The sequence below is a fragment of the Mus caroli genome, unplaced genomic scaffold (assembly GCF_978045245.1).
Source record: "Mus caroli unplaced genomic scaffold, Mus_caroli_1 scaffold_20, whole genome shotgun sequence".
Lineage (NCBI taxonomy): Eukaryota > Metazoa > Chordata > Mammalia > Rodentia > Muridae > Mus > Mus caroli.
Genome location: NW_028227275.1, coordinates 12,478,800 through 12,500,324, shown reverse-complemented (window position 1 = coordinate 12,500,324; position 21,525 = coordinate 12,478,800). Strand labels below are relative to the sequence as shown.

General features: G+C 39.2%; 1 protein-coding gene across 1 annotated transcript in view; it reads left to right on the top strand.

Annotated features, from left to right (window-relative positions):
- Positions 1-21,525, top strand: part of Sorcs3 (sortilin related VPS10 domain containing receptor 3) — a 596,124-nt gene that overhangs the window by 555,968 nt on the left and 18,631 nt on the right. The window contains exons 19-20 of the mRNA XM_021151815.3: positions 1,302-1,488; positions 6,522-6,655. Of these exons, the coding sequence (XP_021007474.1) occupies positions 1,302-1,488; positions 6,522-6,655 (321 nt within the window). The remainder of the gene's footprint in view (positions 1-1,301; positions 1,489-6,521; positions 6,656-21,525) is intronic.

Genomic DNA, 21,525 nt, shown 5'->3' with positions numbered 1-21,525 from the left:
GCAGGAGAGGTGGACAGAGAGATGCTGTGCCGGTGCACAATTTTGAGGCACAATCTTCTGATTTGTATGTTAGTCGGGTGCTTTGTTTCCAAGAAAGATTGTTTGGGTCACAGATTCCGACAGTTCAGCCCATGGTCTGTTTGCCACCAATTCATAAATGGACATTATTTTTTAAACCTTCTTCATTCTGAACCTTTATTTTATGATCTGCTTTATACATCTGTCCAAAGTGTTGATGCAGTGTGGGGGTGTGTGATAAGCATGAGGCTTACCTTTGAGGGGCTAACTGTCAGCTTGAGGAAGTAGTGTATTCAGATGAGCCAACGCATATCATGTTAGAGGTAATATCAGAGGTGTGCTTGGACTCCTAAGGGCAGTGACATCTGTGGGGTGAATCGCTGTGAGAGGGAGCATGGCTTAAGCAGTTTTAGGAAATCCTAGGCGGGAACAGAAAAGTAATTTTAGATAGCATACAGTATTCATCTGTGGAATGGGAATAATGATCTACCTCCTATTGTTATTTTGAAGATAGTGTTTAATACATGCTGAGTGACTAATACAATTTTTAAATTTCATAAAAGATATCCAAAATTAAGAATAATGAAAATTATGATCTGGTAAGTAAAAGAATTAGTATTGAAAGGAGTCTATCTAGATGAAAAACTTGGTTCTTATTGCTGCTAGCCATGTGGCTTTAATGTAGTATTTTTGTGCACATTATTCTCCCACTTTAAAGGTATGGACAGTAACGTTTTTTATTACTATAAATAGAAAGTAAGGCTTTCTATTATTTATATAAATATAAATATAAACAAATTTATATAAATAGAAACAGTTTCTACTCTTATAAATATAAAGTCATACTTTCTATTTATACACACGTGTCCAGCAGAATGCATACGGCACTCAAATCCAAGCGTTCTACAATGTAAAGTTGGAGGGATTAACTGCTTGGCCTGCTGAAAGTATGTAACAATAAAGTAATAACTTTACTTTATTGCTGTAATTATCCTTCCACAGAAGAGTTAAGCCATGCTTATGAGGGGTCAGGTCTATGTGGTCTTCCCATTGGATCTTCTCTTCCTTATCACTATTGCCAGAGTCAAACCAAATCAAGCAGCCCCAAGGTTGGACCTGCAGGTTCCCAGCCCTTACCCATACCTCTTCATAGAAATTATCTTGTGGTAAAGAGACATCACTGGAAGGTTTCAGGGTAATTTTGACACTTTGAGAATGAGTATCAGATACAAGTCTATCAGAAGCTTATGAAGGGGACCAGACCCATTTCTGTTCCCTTGCAGGGTGACCTCCAAAGGACAAACATCCAGCTTGACTTTGGAGATGGGGTGGCTGTATCCTATGCCAACTTCAGCCCCATTGAGGATGGCATCAGGCATGTGTATAAGAGCGCGGGGATCTTCCAGGTGACAGCTTATGCGGAGAACAACCTTGGCTCGGACACAGCCTTCCTCTTCCTGCACGTGGTTTGTAAGTAGCAATAAGCGGCCTTCTCCCCGCAACACACACACACACATTTTTTTCCCAGTGGGTAACTCCATCTATCCAGACTTCACTTTCTACAATTCAGAGCTGAAGCCAAGTTAACTGTGATTCCTAAAATCATCTCCATCCAAATGCAGAAATGCATGCTGAATTATAATTCAATTTCACCATGTGGAAATAGATGACTTATTTTAAAGGTATAGGTAATATTACCAAAGCTCTTCCCTTTGTAACTCCATTCTGAAAGGTTGGTGCCTGTAAGTGTGCACATGCACACTTGGGTGTAGATAAAATGCCTTTTTTCCTTTGCTTTAGAGATTACTGAAAAATAAATAAAAATGGAAGCCATCTAGTTGATAGTCCTAGGTTCATTCTTGAGTAAAGAAATGCATAAATTGAACTAAACATTTGGTTCGGTTAGAAGAGCCCAAGGAAGATTTAAAAAGCACATGTTTCCGTTGCTTTCAAGAATTGTATCTGTTTTTACAAGAAATCTTCATATATCCAAGGTTATTTCAAATTCATGATATTATAAATAACAATTTTGGGGTGTGCTCTAGTCAGTTTCAATGATACTGGCTGCTGCTTAGCAGGAAGGGCCTCTAAGATCCCAGGCTGTTTTGTTAGTGCTGGATGCTTTTTGTGTTTCACCCATCCTGAGATTTGAATCATGTTAACTGAAACATAAATACTACTGCTTCTGGATGATGGGCTAAGGGGGTGTTGATGTGGGCAGACACTGACTCAACACACCTCGTCAGCAAAATCGATGGGTTTCAAGATGTCTATGGTTTTGATTTAAGCAGACGCTTTTCCCTAATACACGAGGAAAGTATTTCAAGATCCAAAGGATTCTTAAAACTACAAGTTGTACCAAACCCTGAGTAAGCCACTTGCTCTCTAATGCTAATTTGAAAATTTGAGTATTATATATTGTAAAAAATAATTATATATTATATATCATATGGGTGGATACACACACACACACACATATATATGTGTGTGTATATATATATATATGTATGTATATATATATATATACATACACACACACACACACACATCACAGATAAACTGAAAGAGTGCATGACTCATGTCATGGTTAGGTCAGCCACAGCCCAGCACATAATCATAATAATCAGCCCAGTGTGCTTTTGAAAACTTATGATTTTTGTTTACTTTTAGATTTTTCCACTTAAGAATTTCAGTCTATAACTGGCTATGAGTAACTGAAATTTTACCAAGTGAAAATGGATCAGCAGGGACTGCTGTGTACCCCATAATGTTTTTCTAGTAATATGTCACACAAAATGAAAATTACATGTTATGAAAGAGTTGAGGTGAATAAGCAAAACTCCATTCCTGCTAATCACCTAGTGACTGTGTGAAACCTTGCATGTAAGTGGCAGTGGCACCTTCATTCTTAAGGAGCTCCTGGGAAACGGCGAGCTAGTTTGTCTTCTATCAAAGAGAACATATACTAAAAAAGGCATAGGGAGGACCTGTACTATAGATAAACGATGTCTTTACCATGCCAATCTGTAACACGAAACCTCCAGATTAACTCCAGTTTTAAAATGGCTTAAGTCTGAGCACTGCCTGGCCTCATGGGGTTCTGGTACCAATAAAAATGAACTATGCAGGAAGCACCCAACCACTCACTAAGTCATTCAGGAAATATTTATAGAGTTCTTAATGTGTGCAAGGGAATCTACCAGGCACTTAGAGAATCATCAATGCAAGTGCGATCCTGCCCTTGTATTATTTTTATCCTATTGAAAAAGGAGAGCTACTCTAAGAGATGAGTCACAGACAGACAGAGTGATGAGCATCCATGCAGAGCCACTACAGTCACTGCCAGCAACACTGGATTAGGATCCCATATGAGCAGTAGGGGGCTTATTCATGGACCTGGGCTTTGAAGTGCTCAGACTCTGATAATAACCCTTTTGAATATCTAATATTTTCCAATGTCCTTAGCCCTTACAAAAATTAAACTTATCTCTTAGAATAAATACAAGGAAGCTATGGGAATCAAACTAGATGATATATATATATATATATATATATATATATATATATATATATCCAAGACCACTCCTAGGTATGGTAAGTCACTAGGACGACGCATTGAGGTTAACACATGACTTCATCCTTGGCTATTGTTTCTTCCAGAGAAGATATCCAAAGCAAACCCAGCAAATGAAAAGGCTTGAGTTAGAGAGGTGAGTCGGTCAGCAAGGTGTCTGCTGGGCAGACATTGGGACCTGAGTCTGGATTCCCAGAACCCTTATAATGCCTGTGGCTATAGTATACATCTGTAATCTTAGCCCTGAGGGGAGGGTGCACATGGAGACTGGGAGATCTGGGAAACTGTTTGGCAAGTCTGCCTAGCCAAGTCAGTGAGTGACAGGTCCAGGGAGGAATCCTGTCTCAAAGAGAAAAAAAAAAAAATCAAAGACCACACCTGATGTCAAAACTCTAGGTCTCATTCGCAAATGCACACATAACTTCATGTCACATGCATAGACATACAAACACATACATAAAACAACAAACACACACATGCACATGCATGTGCACACACACACACACACATTAGAGAGAGGGTGGGGGAATTGAGCAGGGATGGGTTTATACCTTCTACTCTGACTTTTGTGCACGGACGAGGAAATGTTCCTTGAAACTTTTATTGTGCTCATAATTCCCTACAAATCAATCATGGCTGCATTTACCGGACAGTTAGTACAGTGGAAACTGCTCTTGGCCTCACCTTGGGCCATTAACTAACAAAAGTAGTTGTTAACCACCCATAATAACCAATTTCACACAGATTATTGGGCTTCTACCAAAAGAGTTGCCATGTGACAGGAAGGATTTTAGAGTTTGCCATGTTCCGTCTGATTCACTCAGCTCTCTTCTCATTGTTCTATCATCTATCCCAGTTTTCAAGCTTGGAACTGGCTCAAGGTCTTTGTACTAAAATCAGCTCATAGGTATTGTTTGTTGAAATTAGTTTTATCCAAACGTGATTGGCCTGAAACTGGAATAAACATGACCACATTAGCCAATTCTCATAAATGCCATCCATTTTATGTCTGGCATAATCTTAGGAAGAGGGAAGTTTTGTTGCCTTGGGTGTCAGAGAAACCTCCGAGACCTGCAAGTGACAGGGAGTGGGAAAGGCTTTCCAGGATTATAGTCATGTAGTTTGGCTAAACTGTGAAATGCCTAAGGTTCCCATGAGGCAGCTTAGCAAAGGTGATTCCTTCCATCTGGGGAGTGGAGTACAAATGGGACCAGTGGCTTCCAGCTCGAAAGAACCATCTTCCCAGTGGAGGAAGAATGGGAGACCTGGACCCAGGCGTGAGACTCTGCAGGGTTGATAGAGACAACCACACTTCTCCTAGCATTCCTGGGCTAGCCCCTTTCTAGTGTGCTCTCCCTGACCAGAGGAACAAAAATCATTGGGAGACTTTCATTAACTTAACCCTTGAATATGAGTGAATAAAGCGCTGAAGAGCTTGTCAATGTTTTCTTGAACCTTGCACTTTGGGGGCTGACATCAGGCTGAACATATAAAAGTAATACAGATTTGCTCATTTAAAATAATTAAAGTGCCAGCCAAGTGTATATAGGAAGTGCCAAGGTTGAAAGTATGCTCTGGTAAAGAAAGAATCATGAGTTGCCATATGTCTGGCATCGGAGCAGAGAGCTGGAGGCAAAAAAGTATTTTTTCAAACTATAGATGAATGGATGTTTCCAAGTTTTTTCTTCATTAAATTTTTTAACTGACAGGAATCATATGTTAATCATGTACAGCATGACATTTTAAAACTACATGCCTAAATTGTGTGATTGCTCGACCAGGCTGATTATCATACATATTACATCACAAACTTACTTTTTTTTTAATGGTGAGAACACTTTAAGTCTGTTTTGTCAAATGCAGTACAAGTAATTAACGGTGATTGACATCATAGTGTATTAGACCTCTTGAGTGTATTCTTCTTCTTAACCTTACTGAAATTCCAAGTCCTTTGACCAATGTCTATCGCCCCAACCTCTGCCATCCTCTGGCAACCAATATTCTATTACTTGCTTTTGTGAGCTCAAGATTTTAGGTTCCACATGTGTGTGAGATTCTGTGATATCTATCTCTCTGCTTAGCTCAACTCTCATAAGAAACTGTCATCTGGGCCCATACATGTCACAAACAAAAGGAAGGGAATCTCTGAAAGTTTTACAAACTAACAGAATCTTCCAGGTGTGAAATTCATACACAAATGATTCTCTGCCAGCGTTTTCTTCCGGTTTTATTTTGGATGAAGTAAAGAGTCTCATGGCTACCTAGGTTGTGTTTATGGTTATTCCTTTAGTGGGTGGTGCAGCTTAGAGTGCAATGATGTTTACACATTTTCTGAAAAAAGGGGAAAAGCCATCTTACAAACATTTGGAACCCAATGTTTAGGCAGCTATGTTCTCCCCTCTTTGTCAAGTGGCCTTGCAAAGTCTCTGAATGGCACTCACTATGTCCTCCTGATGATGAGGCACAATGGCCCATTGTTAAAGGGTTGGAAACCAATTAGCAACAGAAGATAATGGAAGAACCTTCCATATATTTCACTGACCACAAGTCACAAATGGGCTAATTCTCAGAAATAAAACAGATTGCTGCTTATTGTCCTAGCTAAAGGCTACGGGTCTAGTAAAGTCACTTTGTCCTTGGCCTGGAGGTTCCTAAGTCTTCCTGGTAGGTGGGCTGCCAGATGGAAATTCAGTTCACCTGTCACTGAGAAGTCAGAAACTTGAATTTCCCATTACACTTTCTGCTACAATTGAAGAACACACACACACACACACACACACACATACTGCCCAGCATTTTAGCACTTGTGATTTTTTGTTTTGTTTTTTACAGGCATGATAATGAAGATGGAGATGAAAAGTCGAAGCTGTGGAAAAGTTGATGATTTGTTCCAGGAACATAAACACTGTCTTCCCTCCTGTCCCTTTAGGTCCAGTGGAACACGTTCACCTTCGGGTTCCATTCGTCGCCATACGGAATAAGGACGTCAACATCAGTGCAGTTGTGTGGCCCAGTCAGCTAGGGACCCTCACCTACTTCTGGTGGTTCGGAAATAGCACAAAGGTTTGGCTCTTTCTCTTCAACATCAAATTTGATCTAAATTCCTATGCTCTGGCTTCTAAATTAATTTGAAGGAACTGGGCATGCAATTCTAGTATATAATGAAGCTAAGAGCACAGAGATGTGAATGATAACACCTGCTTCCCAAAGTCAATTCCTTACCTCAGTGGAGAAATTTAAATAAATTTTTAGAAAGAAAGAAAGAGCACCCAGGGAAAGAGTCCATATTTGCAGGCTCTTTTTCTTCTATTTAAAAAATAATCTCTAAGTGTCATTGATTCCATTTTGCTCCTATTGGCATTTCTACCAATGTGCTGTGCAGCAAGGACATTACTTGACCTCTCTGAAATAGAATTCACATTGGTTAAACATGAGCTGAGTACCTAGATGTAAGGGTGGGGAATAAAGTTAGATGACATGTAGAATCCCCATCCACACCTGCCTGGTGTTCTGCAGACACTAGTTTTCTTAGGGAAGGTGATGAGGCTGTTGTGCCTTAGCATCAGAAACTAGAAGCATCTGTTACCGGATCTCTTAAAGTAACTCTTACTCCCAGAACCTGCCTATGATGCCCATGTTCACAGTTGAGACTCTGAAAAATTAGGCCGAACGGTCATCAATTGCATTAATGTTCTCCCTTATTGCTTTTTAAAAATCAACATTAAAATAAAAAAAACATTTTATTTATTTATTTATTTATTTATTTATTTATTTATTTATTTATTTAGGTGCATACCACAGTGCATTGTGTAGAGTTCAGGGGACAATTTGCAGGGATGATCGCTTTCCTCTTTCCACCTACCATATGGATTCCAGCAAATAAAGTCAGTCAGTTGTCAGGCAGCAAGCCCCTCCTTCTGCTGGGCCATCTTGTAGGCCCTAAATTCAACTTTTCATTGAGGTTTGCTGTTCGGCCGGCCAGCGGCTCACATGTCTGGGTTCTAGCCTGGGAGGCATCCTGGAATCTGGAAGAGAAGAGGGAGCTAGGCGGCATGAGAGAGAATGGAACCAAGACAACTAGTCTGCTCAAGGTTCAATTTTACTCTTCCCAGACCCTGGGTTATGAAGAAGGGGAAGGGGCCCATTCCCGCCAAATCATCCTTGGAGTCCAGTTTCAGGTGACCAAGTGATAGCTCAGGAACAGCTAGGCAGCAGGCAGTAGCGGTGGGAGTGGCAGAATGATAGGGTGGCAGGCTCCACCCCACATACTCTTTTCCTGCTAACAGTAAAACCTGTTCAGCCAGGTTTCAGGTGAGGGGGGAAGGTTACAGTTTGCATTTCAGGTTTGCAGAAAAAAATCAGAGGGACGTGCAGAGATTTCTCATGTGTTCTTTGCTCTCACCTTCCTTCCTGTACAATCTTTCTCTTGACGCATATAATGCATTTGCTATTCTTGCTGTCCTTTATAAGAAGGTCAGTATCACTCAGGACACAGAGTTTATATTAGGGGTCTCCCTTGGATTTGAACAATGTATGAAACAAAATAGTTATGTTTCTCCACAATCTGTGATTTACTTATTCATCTTTCCCTCCTTCTCAATGCCCACCACTGGTGTCTCCAGTTTTTTCATTTAACCTCATACAGTTAGACTCTTTAGCATCCAGACTTGGTAGGCTTTGTTTGCAGGTTGGATTATTTTTCAGTTAAGACTATCTATTCAAATGGTCTCTATGTAGTTTCACCACCTGATAGCTCACTCCGTTTTTAAAAGATTTTTAAAAAAAGTTTATGTGTATAAGTGTTTACCAGGATCTATCTATGTGTATTCAGTGAATGCCTCATGACCATGGAAACCAGAAGACAGCATCAGACTTCCATGGAAGTGGAGTTACCTGTCTTTGTAAGCTGATGTGTGGATGCTGGTAATTGAAACTGGGTCTTTGGAAAGATCATAAAATGCCCTTCATCACTAAGCCGTCTCTCCAGCCACTGCAACTTTGCATTCCCACCAGCAGTGAAGTACAACTTCTCTTACGTTTTTTTATCTTCGCAGCATTTGGTGGCGTTATGTTCTGGATTTTGGTCATTGTACCAGGACTGTGGTGGTATCTCATTTGAATGTGCATTTCCCATGTGACGTGGAGAATATGGTTACTGGCTAGTTTTATATTATGTTTGATGAGGGATCCAGATGTTTTTCCCTGTTCTAAAAACCAGGTGCTTGCTTCTTCCTGTTTATTGTTTCTGAGATATTTATATATTCTAAATAACAGTTCCTATACCTTCTGCAGATATACCCACCCAGTCTATTTCACCCTTCCTTCTCTTGACAGTGTCTCTTTCAAATTGAAATTTAGCAAAGCCCAACTGATCAATTGTTGAGTGCTTTGTGACTTTAATGTTTAACTTCAATGCTACTGGCATACACAAGGCCATCTGAGTTCTACCTTACACGATATTCTAGGTTTTTTTTTTAAATCCTTTATATTTTACATCTATGCTTATAATCCATTTTAGTTCATCTTTGAGGAGTAAGGCCTGTGGCTGGATTAGTTTTCTTGAACATGCAGTTTTCGCAATCTTCCAATTTGATCTTTGGAAAGGTCTGTCTTTGCTGTGCTTTGGTACTCTTGCTTCTTTGGCAAAGACCACATGTAACTCTAACTCTCTGGTCCTTCTCATTGATCTTGGGTTTTTCTTTACCCTTACCATGCCATCTTGATTGCTGTAAGTTCATTGTAAAATTGAAGCTGAGCACAGCTTCTTTCATATAAATATTACATTGTACTGTATGTGTATTCTTTTATTTTCTATATAAAGTTAGAATGAGATAGCTGAGAACTAAAAATTAACCTGTCAGAGTATTATATTGGTTTTGTTACACATCAATAAGTCAACTTGGTAAGATCTAAAACATCAACCCTATTGGGTCTTCCTATCCATGGACATGGTTCCTCTCTGTCTTCATTTACTTAGGCTTATATTTCTTTCTTTCAACAGAATTTAGTTTTATACAGAGCTTGCAGATATTTTATCAGAGTTACGGCTAAGTCCGATATTTTATTTTTAATAGTAATGATACAGATGACATTGTTTTTAAATTTAGATGTAACCTGTGCATGACTGGTATCTAACGAAATGACAGGCTTACATATATTCACTCTGAATCTTGAAACATATGTATCGTAAGAAAGTCTGTTTTATTGTTTTAAGATACATTCTTCTTTCATACAATACATTCCACCACAGTCTCCTCTCCCTCCACTTCCCCCAGTTCCTACACACACACATATCCATCTCACCCAGATCCATTCCTCCTGTTTTCCTTCAGAAAGACCATGCCTCCCGGGGATATGAACCAAACATGAAATTTAAAAAGGGGACTTTTGGGATAGCTTTGGAAATGTAAATGAAGAAAATACCTAATTATAAAAAAAAAAAAGAAAAAAAGATGCAACAATGACTAGGAACAAACTGTCATATAAGGCCGAAATGAGGCAACTCAGTAGGTGGAAAAGGGTCCCAAGAGCAGATGAAAGAGTCTGAGACACCCGCACACTCACTCTTAGGAGTGCCACAAAGCCTCTAAGCTAACAACCCTAACTATGAACTTACCTGACAGGGGAGACAACATGATCAGGAGAACGTTAAGAATCCTCACAATTCCTTCTTTAAATATTTGGGAGAATTTACTAGTAAACCTTCAGGAATTTGTGTCTTCTGTTTTCCAAGGTCATTGGTGCTTCACTTTCTTCCAAGGTACAAAAATCCAAAGGACTCTGCATTTTAAGTATCTGCTTGTGTGAGTTTGGCGACTTTTGTCTTTCAAAGACTGTTGCCTTTGTTAAGTTTGCAGAGATAGAAATGTTCATCTGGTCAGTTCACTGTCCTTTTGCTAGCCATGAGGTCTGTAGTGGGTTCTTCTTACTCGTCTGGAACATTTACAACTTGAGCATGCTTTCTGTTTTTTTTTCTTAACCTGGTTTTCTCTAAGAGCCTGCTTTTACTTCTTTTGGCCTTCCTTATTGACTTCCTGTTTCCTGTTTTCTATTGTTTTGTTTTTCTTTCTAATCATATAATTTCTTCTCTCTGGCTACTTTGGCATCAGGTTATTCTTAGTTCTGTAGTGTTCTAGGTAGAAGTGTAGATAGCTGGTTTTAGGGCTTCTTTTCTGACTAGTACATTCAGTGTTAGCAGCGTTGTCCCAGGCCCTGCTTTTGATGAACCCTACAAATTATGATAAGTAATATTTTCCTATTTGTTTAATTTACAGCTAGTTTCTTTTCAGATTTCTCTTTGTCTCCCATTCATTTTAGAAGTATTTTGTTTAATGCCCAGTATTTGGAGATTTTCTAGTTATCTTTTAGTTGCTGGTTTATAACTTGATCAGATTATGGTCTAAAAGCAGGATGGTATGATATCTAGTCTTTCCAATTTGTTTAAGAATGTCTAATGGTCCAGAATATTCTTTTCCTTGGTAAAAGTTCTATGTGGGATTGAACATAATTGATATTCTGCTGTAATTTTAGTTATCTCTATATATGCAATAATATAAAGTTGATCGGGTTCTTGAGTTCATGAATGCCCCTGCTGATCATCCCTCTTCTCTAGCATATCACATGTACTTTTAAAAAGCTTTATCCATGAGTCATGTGTGTACCTAATACTAATTAGATACTCATAGATGCTCCCCCTGCCTCTTCTGTCACAATCGTCACTCAACACATTTCAGCATATGGAATCAAATGCATAGTTACTGTTACTGTTTTGAAGACAACGTTCCTTGTTATGTTAACAATGAAAAGAAAAAACAAAATATCTTCATTTTTCTGTGAATGCCCTATATGTTTTTCAGAGTTTCTTACCACATTATTTTCTGTCTTTTAAAATGACTTAACGATACTTGCAGAGCTCATTTGCTGATAAGAAAGGCCCCTTGGGTTTGAGAAAGTTCTTTTTCTCCTTCACTTTTACAGGATAATTATCCAGGGTGCAAAGTTAGAAGTATATTTTTTTTTCTCTTAGGAAACTTTGCTGCTTTTTTTTTTCTGAAGTCATTAATTATGTCATAACACATTCTTTGTAACCGTATAGTCTTGGAGATGTTTTGGAACTATGTCTTACCACTTTTGTTGTTTCTATCATGTTATTTTTCTTTATGTATCTCTTCTTCTAGGATCTGTAGATTGAGACTTCCATGCCTGAGTGCTGGGTCTTCAGTATTGATGTGATTTAGGGAGCACCGACCTTTGAGGAGCTGTAGGTTTTTTCTGAAAACAATGTAGTTGAGACACAGCATTTATTTCTTCCCAGAATTCCTTGCATGCTTTACTCTTTCTTTTTCTGGTATCTCTGGTATCATATTACAAACACACACACACACACACACACACACACACACACACACACACACACACATCCATACCTTGTGTACTTAGTTCCATTCTTGGATTGTTTTGTTCTGTTTTTATTTATTTTATCTTTTCAGTCTTCATTATACTTTGCTCTCTTTATTTTTTATTGTGGGAGTTTCAGCTGCTTTGCCTAGGTTTTAGAGATTCCTTTCTCACAGGTGTTCTCTTACTACCAAATCCATCTAAAGACAGTGTTATTACCATTAGCTTCTTCTTCTTCTTTTCTTTTCCTTTTTCTCCTCTTCTCTTCTCTTCTCTTCTCTTCTCTTCTCTTCTCTTCTCTTCTCTTCTCTTCTCTTCTCTTCTCTTCTCTTCTCTTCGATTTCAATCTCCCCATTTGTATTGTACTTCATTTCAGCAGATATTTTGTTATACTTGGAGGTGAGGTTCTGAGTATGAATTCTGTGTGTAGTGTGATCATGTCCGGGTGTAAGAGGGGAGTTGCTTTATCATCAAACCTCATCTGTTTTCGGGATCCTATGATCTTGCATTGTGTACTTCCTAGGTGTTTCACAGTACACACACACACACACACACACACACACACACACACACACAGAGAGAGAGAGAGAGAGAGAGAGAGAGAGAGAGAGAGAGATTAGGTCAGGTTTGTATTGAGATAGTATCTCTTTTTCCTATGGTTGTTAGACTAAGATAAAACCCCTGCAAGTTAGGCTCTGATTTAAAGTTTCTTCTAGGAAAAGATTTTTTTAAGCCACAGCGCACTGATGTACTTATAAATGATCCCTTATCCCCTCTCACTGAAAGAAGCACAAAGACACAGTTCTCCAGTATTTATGAGAGAACCTGGTCAGCTCCTGGCTATAAAATTTTCCAAGCCATGAAGGCTCCTATGACTCACTGGGTCCTCCCTGTGGTTTTCACTCTCTGACTTTGTTTATTTTAAAAATACATTGTGTAGTTGGTGTTGCTTATCTTGGCAAAGGTATTAATTTAAAATAATATAAGAAATGTACCAAATTATAATGGTGTAGTTATACATTAGGAATGATGATGTGGAATCTACCTTTGTCCTCATTCTGGAAGGTTAAGGTTAGGAGATGCCCTACTCCTGATCTTGTGGAGGATGACAGCATGATGCAATAGAGGGTGCATGGACACGGGATTGGGAATCATGAGTTAGGTTACTAGAGTGGCTATGTCTTAGATAATCCTGAATATTTGAGCTTGATCAAGTTGTTTGTCCTGAGATGTTATTCACTCACTCTCTCATCTTGCCTGTTGTATAAAGTAAGATAACTACGTATTTAAATGTCACATACTATATGGTCAGCAACTGTATGCATTGTAGCACATAACTGAAAATGCTCTCTTAGATGGGATAGTGGAAGATGGAGAAAGGTTCATGAACCAAGGGGGATCTCAGTTTGTAGTATTGCTGCCCAGTGGCTTTAATTTAACTTCTTAGTAGAGGTGACTAATGCTTCTGCATTTTGTTTTGTTTTGTTTTGTTTTGTTTGTTAACTAGGGAAACAAATAAGTTTATACTCGGTGCAGTAGAAAAGTGGCTCAGTGTACAACCAGCATCCCAATTTGAAACACTTGATTAGTTGCGGAAACGGACCTCAGACTCAGGCCTCCTAAATCAATGCAGCGCAGGTCATCCCTCAGCGTGAGAAGGCTGTGTTACTGGGAATGGTTCTCCCCTTGGTGTTACTGAGCAGTCATTTTTCTTTAAAAATCATGAGATATCCACAGAAGAGGAATGGCAAAGTCATTGCAGGAAAGGTTTATTTTCTCCCCTGAGAAAGTGAGAGGTCAGTTTGTGTTTGGAGAATTATTTTCTGTTAATATACATTTGCTTTATCATCTTTACTGAGAACCCACTCTCTGTAATGAGGCCAGTTATTGGATGGGGCTCAACACAGAGATTAACTTGGCAGCCAACAGGACGCTGAAGTTGCAAATGTAATCTGTCTCTGTAGTGGCTTATTTCTTTTGAGGGCTGATTCTAAAATATGAAGCACCTAATAATGGCCTATGTGTATTTGATTTAAAGTAACAAATGAATGGAAAAAAGATTGAACATTTTAGTTTTCATTTCCCTTATAATTATATGTTACCTTGAATTATAGAGTCTGGAGCAAAGAAACTAATACTTAACATGTGACCATCTTGGAGTTATACACTGAAATCTCTCTTCCTCATATAGATGTTATGACATATTATGGGATTTTAAAGTGCAGACTGGCAACTTCGTTTTATTTTTTTAATTGATTACTAGAAGTATTTCTTTGGTTATAAAGAGTTCCCATCTACAAGCTAAGGAATGGAGTGTAACTAACATACAAGTACCCAAGAAAGAAAGGGCTTATGAGTTAATATCCATTCCCAAAGAACAGAGCTCACAATGCCTAAGACTGAAAAGTATAAAAATAGCTTTAGAAGATGACAAACCTGGGTTAAAATACAGATATAGTTTTCTCTGTTCTAGTCCTTTTGTCAAAACACTTAACTTTCACTGAGTGGTATTAACTGTTGAACCTAAGTACTAACAGTAGTAACTACAATTGACCATTGCCGTGAGCATCAGCTAAAAAATGCTCATGAATCATGGAAAACATGACAAGGCATTGGGGAACATCAGATGTTGTTTGACATAGAGGGATAAAAGTCTGATATAATTCTGCAGGTCATGTGGGTGTTTACAAAAAGCAGTTACTTCCTGCATTTGAAAGAGACACATTTTCAGTATTTTTGTGTTATCACCACTATAGAAACACAGCAGCGAGAAAGGGGGCCACATAGCCCCATGGTTTATCAAATGACCACATTTGATTGACAAAGGAATGAGTGTCTTTGAGTGTGGGTAAGTGTGGTCACCTTCAGAGCTGTTTGGTTTCCTTTGCATGGCAAACTGTTCTTTTAAATGAACTAGCCCTAATTTTAACTAGTTATTTCTAGTATTTGCTGTATTTTCTCAATCCATTATTTTATTTAATCATCAGAATAGCTTTATTTATTTAATAAAGAGGATACTTAGACTGGTAACCTCAGAAGGTAGTGTGGTGTGTGTGTGTGTGTGTGTGTGTGTGTGTGTCTGTCTGTCTGTCTGTCTACTACATGAGATAGAAAAGTTCACTCAAGTGGTTGAATTAAATAAAAATATTGACATAAATGAACTGATTTTCTATCTCTATAGCCAGGCCTTATCTTGATGCTATTAATACCAGGGATAAAAGACATGTACAGCATTACCGATACCTTTAAAGAAATCATGTCCCATCTGAAGAGGCAAGCACATAAATTAATTGCTGTGGGTGTATGATGGACAGATAGATAGACAATAATAAGCATCCCTGAGATCCAGACGTTGACTTTTGTACCTACGAACCTATTGGGAAGGGACATGAAATTTTATCAGGACCCCCATAAGTCTTTTTTAGAAGCTATTTTTTTTCCTACAAGACATGAAGACTAAAACACATGAGAAATTTCATTTGTTACCTTCAGGAAGTATATTCCTTTGATAATATGAGTTTAACAGCCAGAAAACTGCATAAAAAGGGAAGGTAGTATAAAAATATACATACCAGCCACATTGGACATCTTAGTGATAGAGGCCAGCCTGTGAGCCACAAAGAGTGTCAAGCTGGCCTTAAATGAGCGGCACACTTGAGGCAGAAATGAAAAAAAAAATGTCATCAAAGTATAAAGGTTAATCCTTGCAAATGGTTGTGTCCTCTGTGGATTGATTCTGTCCAAGTAGAGCATTCATTTGGCAGATGTTGGAAGAAAAACACTTTAAAGTGGAAAGATAAGACAGACTTCTTAGACGGTCAAATATGCTTTTTATTTTGTTATAAAATTTATATTTGAGGTAGGATGATATAAGATAAAGTTAGGCAGAACTATCATGAACACATGGTAATTCAACAGAAATGTTTCCTCTGGCACTCTCGGTCTGTTTCTCTCTCTCTCTCTCTCTCTCTCTCTCTCTCTCTCTCTCTCTCTCTCTCTCTCTCTCTCTGTGTGTGTGTGTTTGGTGTATTTGTGCATAAATGTTCAATCATTTTTAACTGAACTTCCACATCAATCTATAGTTATAGCACAGTTATAAATACTATTTTGCTTTATTTCTTTCTTACCTTTGTGCATATTTAACTTTTTTTTTCATAATTCCCAGCAAGGTATTCCCACAATTATATATTCGGCCTTTTCATTTCATATGATAAGCACTTTTCACACATTGCTATATAATATACAGAAGGTTTGAAGTGAGGCAAGCATAATGACTGCATTGTTTGTTCAATTTGGCTGTGGTAGGCTTGATCAAGGTGCACATTTTAAACTGTGGATATTTTATGATGTGCAACATTCTTGCTGTGTAGACTGCTGGTGTAGCCTGTATCTAGAGATTTCCCCCAGATTCCGTTGCTAGTCCATTAGTCAAGTGGCAATCTTATAACTAAATAGTTTCTCAGAGCTTTTATTATTTATTGCCAGGCACAGTTGGATAGTTTGTGACCTGTCATATGTGAAGGACTCTTCATTGTGAGGAATGTAACCCAAAGCCTAGGCAGTGCAGGAAATATTGTTCTAAGGGGCCACACTGCAAGCTGGCCCTGCAGCTCTGACAAAGCAGAGCCGAGAAGTCAATCTGTTGCCTGCTGGGTTTGTGGGTCTCTGAATGGCCAATTTGCTGGGATTAACAGAGGTCTGGCTTAATAAATGTGTCTGCATGCCTAATAGATTTGAGTAAATGAACCTTAAAATACTTGATTTAATTTAGCATTGGGCATTCTGTATCAGTGGCCAATGAAGCACTCAAGGATCCTGATGACTGCTCCAGCTTTCTCGGGAAGGTGAACTCAGCCACGGTGCCATAACCGCTGATGAAAAACAAAAGCAATTTGGAAAACAGAATTAGTTCCTGCCATTTATCCGGCATAGATGCCTGTCTGTGGCCTGCCACCCAGAGACCAAGCATCCGCATTCATCAGAGTTTGTTTGCTGTGGCTCCGTGCCCTGACTGGCTGGCATGAGGCTTTTGCTCACCCACCTCTGATGGTGTGTTCCCTTTGTCCTTCAGCCCTTCACCCTCACTTGGCTCTGGAACATGGGGAAGCGGCCAGATGGAGAGGAGATAAGATTTGCTAGAGCAGGAGGGAATAAGCCCCTCCCAGAGGACATGATGCTATTGATAAAAATGCCATAGCCAGATAAGTCTTGGGATGTAAAGAATCTTCTACGCAGGGGAGAGGGCCACTTGCCCCACTTAGGACCAACGAAGGTTCCCTGAAAAGAAAACAAGGGAAAGAGGAAGAAAGGCTTGATGCTGAGCAGTGGAGGAACTAAGAGGCAGCAGGCTGGACAGAAGGACACTTTAAGATAGTCACCACCCGAGGGAATGATTCAGAGTCTTGGAAAAATATAAACATCCTTATTATTCCTTCTGAAAAATTTACACCTAGTGCTTATGATAAAACATTCAATCCGGGCAATGGTTTAATCCCAGCACTTGGGAGGCAGAGGCAGGCATATCTCCAAGTTCAAGGCCAGCCTGGTCTATAGAGTGAGTTCCAGGACAGTCAGAGCTTTTCAGAGAAACCCTGTCTCGAAAACCAAAAAACAAAACAAAAACAAAAACAAAAAAACAGAAACAAACAAATAAACAAAAAATCATATATATATATATATAGTTAAATGGTTAGAATTTTGCAAGAAAAGTCCATATATTCATCATAATATTTATTAGGGAAATGTCCCAAGTCTATCTTGGCAAGTTTTTCCATCCATTACTCTTGATTTTTACATTTTTTATTTTAAAGTAAATTAAGCTTGTGTGCTTTGTCCTTTGTCCTAAATCATTAAGCTTGCAAATCGTTGACTATAGTTCACTGTTTCTTGAAAGTGTTCCTCCTTGGATACCATAAAATATATCAACAATAGAATACATGAGTCTGCAGTGTATATTTATACTCTGACAAGCAGTCCCTCGGGTAGGGTAGCCCACCTATGATGCTAACATATCACCATCCTTCCGCAAGTTGCCTGGATCTTCGCAGCCAGTCCCCGTGCCAGGCTCCTCCCCATCATAGGATATATTTGCCTGCTACAGAACATCATAAAAGTGTAATCACATAACAAAATTGTTCCCTGTTATCTCTCATTGTTTGGAAGTCACAATCTGTATTTTTATATTAATGTATATAGGGGTGGGGTTAGGAATGTGATGAGAAACTGTTGGAGGCAGATAATGACTAGACTATATTAAAAAAAAGATTAGAACTAATTTAAAACAATCTTGCTGTGGTACCCACCATATATATATAATTTTCTATTTGTTATATGAAAACTCTGTGGTTAATTTTTATTTTCTCATTGGTAAATTTCCAGACTGTGTAAATTTTAAGCTGATGGGAAAAGCTGCTAAGAGTTTCCTGAGCTCTGGGGGTACCGCCCCCCCCCAGCTCCTTGGAATTAAACCACCAATCAAAGAAAACAAATGGTGGGACATGTGGCTCTAGCTGTATATGTAAATGAAGATGGCCTAGTTGGTCATCAATGGGAGGAGAGGCCCTTGGCCCTGTGAAGGCTCTATGCCCCAGTATAGGGAAATGCCAGGACCAGGAATGGGAGTGGGTGGATTAGGGAGCAGGGGGAGGGGGGAAGGGATGGGGGATTTTCAGAGGGGAAACTAGGAAAGGGGATAACATTTGAAATGTAAATAAAGAAAATATCTAATAAAAAAGTTTCCTGAGATGTACATGACTGTTTTCCCTTAACTGAATTCTAGGGGCTCAGTTGCAGATTATAAAGTGCGAAATGGCACAGTCAATCTAGAAAAGCTTCTCATAGCTTCTAATAAGCTAAACTTTTCCCAGAATTGTTGCAGTGATTTTATATTTCTACCAAAATAGCATGGGAGTTCCAGGTTGCTTTGCACTTTCAACATTATTTGCAATATTATTTTTAATTGGATATTTTATTTATTTACATTTCAAATGTTATCTCCTTTCCTAGTTTCCCCTCTGCTAACCCCTTTTCCCATCTCTCCTTACTCTGCTTCTCTGAGGGTGCTTCCCCACCCACCTACCCACCCCACCCCCCTCACTGCCCTAGCATTCCTCTACACTGGGACATAAAGCCTTCACAGAATCAAGGGCCTCCCCTCATTGATGCTAGATAAGGCCCCACCTCCTTCAGCTCCTTCAGTCCTTCCCTTAACTCCTCCATTGGGGTCCCTGTGCTCAGTCCGATGGTTGACTGTGAGCATCCGCATCTGTATTGTTCAAGATCTCTCAGGAGACAGCTCTATCAGGCTCCTGTCAGCAAGCACATCTTGGCATCAGCAATAATGTCTGCGTTTGCTGTCAGAGTGTGGGATGGATCCTCAGGTGGGGCAGTCTATGGATGGCCTTTCCTTCAATCTTTGCTCTACTCTTTGTTCCCTGTATTTCCTTTGGACAGGAGCAATTCTGGGTTAAAAGTTTTGAGATGGGTGGGTGGCCCCATCCCTTAACCAGGAGCCATGTCTAACCTTTGGATATGATATTGACAGATTCTCCCACCCCTTTGTAGGATATTTCAGCTAATACCATCCCTGTGGTGTCCTGGGAGGCTCTTGCTGTCCTGGCATCTGGGACTTTCTGGTTGCTACTCCGTTCCCTATTCCTCATTGCTACACACCTCTGTTCAATTTCCTGACCCTCTGTACATCTCCTCCATCTCCTCCCATACCTGATTCTTGCCTTTTTCCTCTCCCCCTCTTCTCTTTCTTCCAATTCCTTCCCACCTTCTACTTCCCTTGATTATTTTTCCCCCATCTAAGTAGGACTGAAGCATCCACTCTTTGGTCTTCCTTCCTCTTGAGCTTCATCTGGTCTGTGAGTTGTTTCATGGGTATTCCACACTGTTTGCCTAGTATCCACTTATCAGTGAGTACATACCATGTGTGGTCTTTTGTGAGTTACCTCACTCAGGATGATATTTTCTTGATCTATCCATTTGCCTGAGAATTTCATGAAGTCATTGTTTTTAATAGCTGAGTAGTATTCCATTGTGTGAATGTACCACATTTTCTTTATCCATTCCTCTGTTGAGGGACATCTGGGTTCTTTCTAGCTTCTGGCTATTATAAATAAGGCTGCTATGTACATAGTGAAGCATGTGTCCTTATTACAAGTTGAAGCATCTTCTGGGTATATTCTCTGGAGTGGTATAAATGGGTCCTTAGGTAGTACTATATCCAATTTTCTGAGGAACCACCTCAGATTGATTTCCAGAGTGATTGTACCAGCTTACAATCCCACCAGTGATAGAGGAAGGAGTATTCCTCTTTCTCCAAATCCTTGCCAGCATTTGCTGTCACCTGAGTTTTTCATCTTAGCCATTCTGACTGGTGTGAGGTAGAATCTCATGGTTGTTTTGATTTGCATTTCCCTGATGACTAAGGATATTGAACATTTATTTAGGTGCTTCTTTGCCATTTGAGTTTCTTCAGTTGAGAATTCTGTTTAGCTCTGTACCCCATTTTTAATAGGGTTACTTGGTTCTCTGGAGTCTAACTTATTGAATTTTTTGTATATATTAGATATTAGCCCTCTTTCAGATACAGTATTGAGAAAGATCTTTTCCCAATCTGTTGGTTGCTGTTTTGTCCTATTGACAGTGTCCTTTTCCTTACAGAAGCTTCACAATTTTATGAGGTCCCATTTTTCAATTCTTGATCTTAGAGCATAACCCATTGCTATTCTTCTGTTCAGGAAATTTTCCTTTGTGCCCATGTTTTCAAGGCTTTTCCCCACTTTTCCCTTCTATTATATTCAGTGTATTTGGTTTTATGTGGAGGACTTTGATCCACTTTGACTTGAGCTTTGTACAGACAGGGAGATAAGAATGGATCAATTTGCATTCTTCTACATGTTGACTGCCAGTTGAACCACCATCATTTCTTAAAAATGCTATCTTTTTTCCCACTGAATGGTTTTAGCTTCTTTGTCAAAGATCAAGTGACCATAGGTGTGTGGGTTCATTTCTGGGCCTTCAATTCTATTCCATTGATCTACTGCCTGTCACTGTACCAACACCATGCAGTTTTTATCACTATTGCTCTGTAGTATGGCTTGAGGTCAAAGATGGCTATACTCTGAGATGTTCCCTGACCTCAAGCTATACTACAGAGCAATAGTGATTAAAAACTGCATGGTATTGGATTATCATTTTAAAGCAACTTTTAACCATCACAATATCAAATTTGATGTCTCATTTTGTTTTCAAAGATCTGGGATGGTCTCTGAATGATAAGACTTAATACAGTTAAAACTGTTTGCTGCTCTTTCAGAGGACCTGGGTTTAATTTTCAGCACTCACGTGGTGGCACTCAACTGGTAACTCCAGTTCTGGGTTATTTGGCACCCCCTTTTGGATCCCGAAGGTACTACACACATGTTGTGCACAGACATATGTGCAAGAAAAACATATATACATGTAAAATAAACATAAATCCAATAATTTAAAAAACAGGATTTTAAACAGATGTGGTATCATGGCTT